Consider the following 9,023-nt stretch of genomic DNA (forward strand, 5'->3'; position numbering starts at 1 on the left):
TTTCCCCCCTTTGCCAAGGGGGGGGGGGGGGGTATATCCCCACTGAGATGCCAGACACCAGTAAAAACTCTATAGGGCAAATAGGCCCAGGTATAAGGTGTGCCATGTGGGTGGGCCTGACCTAATGGTGGGTCAGAGACCCTGGGCCAATGGGTGGGCCTGACCTAATGGCGGGCCAGAGACACTGGGCCCAGGTATGTGGTGTGCACTAAAAACTCTATAGGGCAATTACTTCTGCCACACTATGAGTTTTGCTTAGGGCAAAGCAACAAGTTTGCTTTATTCTCCCTTCCCTACTGCCACAGCAACACCAATTCATCCATTCACTTTACTCCCCTACTGTCCCATACAGCTGCCAAAAGCATAAAACAATACCGGACATATCTGGGTATGAGGGAACACGTGACAGTGCTGGGCCAATTATCGGGATCCGGCACATGGGGAGAGTCCATAGCTCTGAGTAAGCTACAGGTTGTGTTTCTTGCACCTTATGTCAAGCGGCTGCTGAACGGGGAGCAAAGAAAAGGAAAGTATCTGCTGCCGGAGAGAGGAAGAGTAACATAAACCTGCTTAAGCTTTCACCTGCATGGGCACAGCACAGGTTCTCTTTAAGATTTATTGTTTATAAGATCTTTTATTTGCGTTCGTGAAACTCTCACCTTACTGACGGAAGGAAGTGAGGACACCCAGCTCTCTCGCTCTGACGACCTGGGGAATCCGACGGCTCTCCTCAGGTATCGCTCATGTATCTCACAAGTATTTAGGAGATAGAGGGCGCACGATACGGCGTAACCTCCCCAGTTAGACACGCCTAGGAGACAAAACAGTCCGATCAATATTATCCTTCCCTGCAAAATAATATAATGACACAACACTGACGGCTTGTTCTCACTATGCTGCTCTGCTACAATGCATGCACCACAACATGCTATATCATGCATTGGGTGGATTGTGGTACGGAAGCCCATTCATTTTCAACAGATCCCAAATCAACAAAAGTAGCACCTGCAGCATCTTGCTTTGGGGTGCGCTGCAGTTTGCTGTTAGTGCAAGTGCATTGGGGTGCCAATGAAAATGAATGGCGCAGGAGTGAGCTGCGGTAAATGGCATCTGGAGCATCATGTGTTGCGGTGCGCTGCAGTTTTGGTAGTGCAGGTGCGTTGGGGTGCCATTCAAAATGAATGGCACAGGAGTGAGCTGCGGTAAATGGCATCTGGAGCATCATGCTTTGGGGTGCACTGCAGTTTTGGGAGTGCAGGTGCCTTGGGGTGCCATTCAAAGTAAATGGCAAAACAGCGAGCTGCAGTAAATCGCACGGCGCGGCGCGCACTAGGTGTGGATGGGCCCCAAAAAGGTAAGATTTGTAATAATAAAATCACTGCATCTCTCCTGAGGTTTGTGTGACCTGCAACAAGGTAAACTCTGCATGGCTGAACATTAGAAGCAGGTGAGGATGTTAGCAGACATTACGTTCCGCACAGATTGGGCTTCCTGTGAGCGCAGATTACAACAGACAGTCGTACACAGCACACTGCTGGACAGCACAGAAACTATATTGCATTTGAAGCAACTACACATCTGACTGAGAGACTTGCAGTACCACGGGGAATGCATAATCATTGTGCAGGAGGAGGAAGTCGTATGTAATGAGGAAGCATGCCTGCCGGCTGCCGCTATGTACATACAGATTTATAAACAATATACAGGAAATGGATACAAGTAAAACAATCACATTCTCACAACTTCACAAGGGATTTAGAAACGTACCAGCGATGACGGTAAAGTCAGCAGCCACGTCACAGGCGATGGTGTCACCGTTTGGGATATGCTTTCTCACCAGTTCTTTCACCTTGCCGGTACCGAGTTCATTCCCTCCGTCGCCGATCCCTGACAAGTAAATATTGACATCAGACGACTGCCGGGAGGTCACAGAACCCGCAGCGCCAGGAAGAGGGATGGGGGTTGGAGGAATATCGGCATACGTACCGGTTGTGGATATACCGCGGATATTCTGCGCAGCCTCAAATAAATCATCGATGGGATCCACCAAATGTTTGATGTTTATTTTCCTGGCATTGTAATAATTCCCGTCACTGGCCCGGCCAGCTCGTTCTATGGCTACTAAGTGGTCAAACCTGAGAAGGAAATCATTTGTATTTATAACAATCACTTTCCTTCCCTTCAGTCTTATATCTGACCTCCGTCCTTCCCTTCAGTCTTCTTTCTGACCTCCGTCCTTCCCTTCAGTCTTCTATCTGACCTCCGTCCTTCCCTTCAGTCTCCTATCTGACCTCCGTCCTCCCCTTCAGTCTCCTATCTGACCTCCGTCCTCCCCTTCAGTCTTCTATTTGACCTCCGTCCTTCCCTTCAGTCTTCTATCTGACCTCCGTCCTCCCCTTCAGTCTTCTATCTGACCTCCGTCCTTCCCTTCAGTCTTATATCTGACCTCCGTCCTTCCCTTCAGTCTCCTATCTGACCTCCGTCCTTCCCTTCAGTCTTCTATCTGACCTCCGTCCTCCCCTTCAGTCTTCTATTTGACCTCCGTCCTCCCCTTCAGTCTTCTATTTGACCTCCGTCCTCCCCTTCAGTCTCCTATCTGACCTCCGTCCTTCCATTTAGTCTTCTATCTGACCTCCGTCCTCCCCTTCAGTCTCCTATCTGACCTCTGTCCTTCCCTTCAGTCTCCTATCTGACCTCCGTCCTCCCCTTCAGTCTTATATCTGACCTCCGTCCTCCCCTTCAGTCTTCTATCTGACCTCCATCCTTCCCTTCAGTCTTCTATCTGACCTCCATCCTTCCCTTCAGTCTTCTATCTGACCTCCGTCCTTCCCTTCAGTCTTCTATCTGACCTCCATCCTTCCCTTCAGTCTTATATCTGCATGCTAGTTACAGGTCATTAAGCTGGCCATATACCGCTCGAATTTTGGGTGAATGCTGCTGATCTACCAATATCAAGAACTGGACCCCCCAAGCTTTGGGTCTAAACATTGAACCTCCCAGTCACCCTCCCCTACACCAACCTCCAGGGCCCTCATTGGCCAGTACTTCTAACCTGGGCGTGGCCGGGTCTCCGCTCTCGCACAAGAATTTCAATGCAGCGTCCTCTTTGTAAGATAACAAAGGCACGGGTGTTTTCAGCACTCCTGTTCAGGTATAAATAAAGATGAAGAGCTTAATTGCGACCAACATCTGGTCTACACAGATCTGGTCAGTTCACAGGTTTAGCCTAACTGGATTAAAGCCGAACTCCGGGCACCAAAGATGTATTATAAATATATTCCTCAATCGCCACTAAGGATATAAAACCACTGTGTGTGCACAAAATACCCTTTGCAAACCCAAATATTATATTGTAAAGTAGTAGTGAGATCATCACTGTGCTGTACATAGCCTGCGCAGAGAGCAGAGCTGTAGGAGGGACCCAGCAGACTCCACCCACTACAGGAACCTACATGAGGGGGCGGAGATGAGACCAGTCACCCTGCACAAGGAGAGAGAGCAGCAGTTAGCAGTCTTTATTACAGGAGGGGGCGGAGACAAGACCAGTCACCCTGCACAAGGAGAGAGAGCAGCAGTGAGCGGTCTTTATTACAGGAGGGGCGGAAACAAGACCAGTAGATGCTTAAGGTGCCCCGCAGACTCCAGACTGGTGTCAGATATACCATCACTCTCTGACCACCCTTGGGCCCCTTTATTTGCCACCGGGGCAAGTTGACTTCCAGTAGGTTAAAAAAAAAGTCCTCTTGGGGCATCTATTGATATTCAGCCTACAGAGAGAGCAACAGTGATCAGTCTTTATTACAGGAGGGGGCGGAGACAAGACCAGTCACCTTGCACAAGGAGAGAGAGCAGCAGTGACCAGTCTTTATTACCGGAGGGGGCAGAGACAAGACCAGTCACCCTGCACAAGGAGAGAGAGCAGCAGTGAGCGCTCTTTATTACAGGAAGCTCCCAAGTCTCACACGGGATTGCTGCACAGATCTGGTAGAAATACACAAATCTCACCGAGATTCAGGAAGAATACACATAACTCTTGTATGAGGACAATGTCTGCTGCTCCTGGAGTTCAGCTTTAATGCTAAAGAACTGGGTTGTGCCCACCATTTGGTATTCACAGATCAGGCCAATTCACTGCGAATACGGGGTTTTGCCAAACTGATTTGAAGACCAAAACTAAATCATATAAGCGACCGGAGATCATCATGAGAAAAGCATAAAAAACAAACCTTGCTCTACTGCTTTCTCTAGGATGCTCCTGTTCATTTCAATGGCACGATCATCTGTCACTATGGCGACCTTCTTCCCCAGAGCCTGCAGCATGGCCGCCATGGCGACTGCCCCCGGTGGTCCATCGGTTTCCTCTGGAGGTTGGTGCTGGAAGTGGGTGGGGAAGCCTGTGGTTATCAGGACGGATTTGGCATGAGATAAAGACAAACAAGACTTCAGCAGCTCGTCCTGGACCAGAAGGTTCTTTATTCCCCGGTCACCTGTAACACATTAAAATATTGAGGTTAATAAGGGTAAAATCAGGGATATACTGTGACCTGTGACCTGAGATATACTGTGACCAGATCAGATAATGCAATGCATTGCAACCACCATCAGTGGATGATGGGTGCAGTGCTCAGGCTCCAGCAGACTCTCCCTCCCAGCCCATGGCCGCACCGAGGTACGGACCTTTAGCTAAGGGACAGAAGGTATGAATGGACTACCAGTGCGGTGACATCATTGCACCCAGGGCTGTCCCTATAATGTGGCGGCCTGAGGTTGTTGTGTCAGACGGCATCTCTTTGGGTCACCTGGGGGGACGGCAGGCAGAGCAGCATGGCGTTCTACTGTACAATGCTTGCAGTGCCCCTGCCACCCCCTTTTCAGCCAGAGTGTCCCAGGTTGCCAAGAGCCAGGCGGGGAGATGTGAAAGAGCCATACACATCCTCTTGCTGGCATCCTGACGACCTCCTGGCAACCACTGATGTCACTGGTTGCCAGGAGCTCGGTGGGATGCCGGCCAGAGCGTCCCAGGTTGCTAAGCGCAGGCCAGGGAGATGCAGAGCACTTACACATCTTCACGCACGGCTCTTAGGGGTGTCACACTCCACCAGCAACTCCTCTCCACTGATTGCATGCACCACCCAGCACCCCCCAGGTGGCAAAAAAGGCTAGGGACACCCCTGACTGCACCTGTACTCCATTGAGAAGTCCCTCTGCTGCGATGGCTGATGGGACTTGTAATCTCTCCATTCATAGTTCCTGTCAAAGTCTCTGTGAATGGATGAGGTGGCTGTGCATGGCTCTGCAAATTAAAAATATGACAGGGAAAACAGGAGGGAGGTGGGGATATGACCATGTTTCATTTTACACCCTGAACATGGGTGTAACATGTAACATGATAAAGTAACTCAGCCTTTAAAAACATAATGCTACTTTGTGACATTTGTACACATTATTTATCGGGATTGGTTAAAGAACTGCTCATCACTTTCCTGCACTCTGACAGTTTTCGCTCCATCTTTCCTGATAATTCTACTGTGTGTATGGCCGACATGTCTATGCATACCAGTCCTCAATGTCCTCAATGTGGCGTTCACCTGGATCAACTCCAATGATCTTCTCCAGCGCTCTGATTTTCTCTGCCGCCCGCTGCGAGACCAGGCTGTAGTGTAGAGGGTCAGAGGAGATCTGAATGACCCGAGGGGTCTGACCCGAGTCGGACTCTGGTGCGTCCTCGTTCTTTAGGTCCGTGATGAACATGCAGCCGGGAGAATGTGTGAACGCCAGGGGAGACTCTGCGATAGAAGGAGAACGTCAAGATGTACAGGTTGGATAGTTACGATGGAAACAAACTGTCATATACGGTTAGGTAATTGGTTGGGCGTGATAAGGTGCCATTATCATATTCAAGATAATTGCAAGATAAAAGTTCCCTTTGCCCAAATTACTAGCAAAGATTAGACCAGGGGTAGGCAACCTTGACGCTCTAGTAGTAAATCTACAAAATGCCTCTGGGAGTCATGCCTGTGGCTGTCTTGCAATGCCACATGGGACTTGTAGTTCTACAACAGCAGGAGTGCCGAGGTTGCTTACATATGGGTTAGACCAGGGGTAGGCAATCTTGGCACTCCAGCTGTTTTGGAACTACAAGTCCCATGAGGCATTGCAAAACTCTGACAGCCACAGGCATGACTCCCCGGGCCACACTACAGCTGGAGGGCCGAGTCTACCTACATATGGGTTAGACAGACAGATCAGATAAGAGATGGAGAGATACAGATAGACAAGCAGGATGATACCTGTCCGTCCTTGTACAGGTTGCAGGGGTGAAGCTACGCCAATTATTACATCACAGTACCTTCAGGCTCCTCCACATAAGAGGGAAGGATCAGCCTTGCTGGAAAACCTCCATGTATGGTAATGCTGACCATCTCTCCATTAACACAATCACATCTCCTGAACCACCGCAATACTGAGAGCAGGCACAGGGCCGGCCTTAGGGGTGTGCGACCAGTGCGGCCGCACAGGGCGCCATGGCAACAAGGGCGCCGTGCGGCCGACACAGCAAGGCAGATACAAAGTGTCCCTGAGCCACCGCAATACTGAGAGCAGGCAGATACAAAGTATCACTGAGCACCACCACAATACTGAGAGCAGGCAGATACAAAGTGTCACTGAGCCACTGCAATACTGAGAGCAGGCAGATACGAAGTGTCACTGAGCCACTGCAATACTGAGAGCAGGCAGATACGAAGTGTCACTGAGCCACTGCAATACTGAGAGCAGGCAGATACGAAGTGTCACTGAGCCACTGCAATACTGAGAGCAGGCAGATACGAAGTGTCACTGAGCCACTGCAATACTGAGAGCAGGCAGATACGAAGTGTCACTGAGCCACTGCAATACTGAGAGCAGGCAGATACGAAGTGTCACTGAGCCACTGCAATACTGAGAGCAGGCAGATACGAAGTGTCACTGAGCCACTGCAATACTGAGAGCAGGCAGATACGAAGTGTCACTGAGCCACTGCAATACTGAGAGCAGGCAGATACGAAGTGTCACTGAGCCACTGCAATACTGAGAGCAGGCAGATACGAAGTGTCACTGAGCCACTGCAATACTGAGAGCAGGCAGATACGAAGTGTCACTGAGCCACTGCAATACTGAGAGCAGGCAGATACGAAGTGTCACTGAGCCACTGCAATACTGAGAGCAGGCAGATACGAAGTGTCACTGAGCCACTGCAATACTGAGAGCAGGCAGATACGAAGTGTCACTGAGCCACTGCAATACTGAGAGCAGGCAGATACGAAGTGTCACTGAGCCACTGCAATACTGAGAGCAGGCAGATACGAAGTGTCACTGAGCCACTGCAATACTGAGAGCAGGCAGATACGAAGTGTCACTGAGCCACTGCAATACTGAGAGCAGGCAGATACGAAGTGTCACTGAGCCACTGCAATACTGAGAGCAGGCAGATACGAAGTGTCACTGAGCCACTGCAATACTGAGAGCAGGCAGATACGAAGTGTCACTGAGCCACTGCAATACTGAGAGCAGGCAGATACGAAGTGTCACTGAGCCACTGCAATACTGAGAGCAGGCAGATACGAAGTGTCACTGAGCCACTGCAATACTGAGAGCAGGCAGATACGAAGTGTCACTGAGCCACTGCAATACTGAGAGCAGGCAGATACGAAGTGTCACTGAGCCACTGCAATACTGAGAGCAGGCAGATACGAAGTGTCACTGAGCCACTGCAATACTGAGAGCAGGCAGATACGAAGTGTCACTGAGCCACTGCAATACTGAGAGCAGGCAGATACGAAGTGTCACTGAGCCACTGCAATACTGAGAGCAGGCAGATACGAAGTGTCACTGAGCCACTGCAATACTGAGAGCAGGCAGATACGAAGTGTCACTGAGCCACTGCAATACTGAGAGCAGGCAGATACGAAGTGTCACTGAGCCACTGCAATACTGAGAGCAGGCAGATACGAAGTGTCACTGAGCCACTGCAATACTGAGAGCAGGCAGATACGAAGTGTCACTGAGCCACTGCAATACTGAGAGCAGGCAGATACGAAGTGTCACTGAGCCACTGCAATACTGAGAGCAGGCAGATACAAAGTACCACTGAGCCACCGCAATACTGAGAGCAGACAAGAGACTGACAGGTCCAGTGACGGGACAATGCAACCTGCAGTCATACGGAGAAGAGGACAGGAGCTCAACTGCACTCTAAAGCTTTCCACACGTGTTACAATCTGATTGTGCAATCTTCCTTAGAACTACCAACAACTATGTACTGTAGCGCAAGGGCCTGCCTGACTAGATACAAATTGATTGGATAGTGTAGCTAGTTCCTCATATTGCATAGTTTCCCATCTATAAATCCACTGAGTCTATTACCTAAGCCGTACTTTTGTGGGGAAACAAATACTTCTGGAAGACATTTCTATTGGTACAAATTAGCTGGGGAGATAAGTCAACTGTCAATAACATGGCTACATAAGGAGGCAAATTCCATAGATGTGAGTATAGCACGATACGTACTGCAGCTTATGACGGCTTCAACGCCAGTGACACCACAAGCCCAGAAGACGGGGACGTCCCCCGGCTGAGCCTCTACTGGGTCGCCATAATCTGTTTTCTGAAGATCCTTTATACCTAGAAAATCTAGAAACAAACACACACAAGAACAGATTAGGACATTCCAAACCGTATTATTATTATTATTATTATATTTATAATACCATAAAACAAGTCTATTACGCCAACCACGGGCAGGTAAGCAGCTGCAATGTAAGTTACATAATTCCCATGACTAACGAGTAAAGAGATTTTTTATATACTCAGTAAATGAATTGGTAATAGCTACCAGAGCATAAGATACTTGAAGCCCAATTGAACCTTCAGTTTAAATCAGGTAAATACATTTCAGGTGCATCAATAAACAAAAGGTGTCCAATGTCTTACAGTTTGTATATAAATTAACAAGTATAAAATAAAAAAAAAAAAAAGTTAAAATG

The 9,023-nt window shown here is 49.0% G+C and overlaps 1 protein-coding gene across 2 annotated transcripts in view; it reads right to left on the reverse strand.

Moving 5' to 3' along the window:
- Window positions 1-9,023, reverse strand: part of CUNH14orf159 (chromosome unknown C14orf159 homolog) — a 21,984-nt gene that overhangs the window by 630 nt on the left and 12,331 nt on the right. For both annotated transcript variants that reach the window (XM_018558527.1, XM_018558526.1), the window contains exons 6-12: window positions 8,548-8,670; window positions 5,589-5,786; window positions 4,227-4,487; window positions 3,053-3,143; window positions 1,987-2,135; window positions 1,768-1,887; window positions 660-811 (exon numbers count right to left, since the gene is read on the reverse strand). In XM_018558527.1, coding sequence (XP_018414029.1) covers window positions 660-811; window positions 1,768-1,887; window positions 1,987-2,135; window positions 3,053-3,143; window positions 4,227-4,487; window positions 5,589-5,786; window positions 8,548-8,670 — 1,094 coding nt within the window. The remainder of the gene's footprint in view (window positions 1-659; window positions 812-1,767; window positions 1,888-1,986; window positions 2,136-3,052; window positions 3,144-4,226; window positions 4,488-5,588; window positions 5,787-8,547; window positions 8,671-9,023) is intronic.

This window comes from Nanorana parkeri, unplaced genomic scaffold, assembly GCF_000935625.1.
Source record: "Nanorana parkeri isolate BGI_ZX_2015 unplaced genomic scaffold, ASM93562v1 scaffold344, whole genome shotgun sequence".
NCBI classification, from domain to species: domain Eukaryota; kingdom Metazoa; phylum Chordata; class Amphibia; order Anura; family Dicroglossidae; genus Nanorana; species Nanorana parkeri.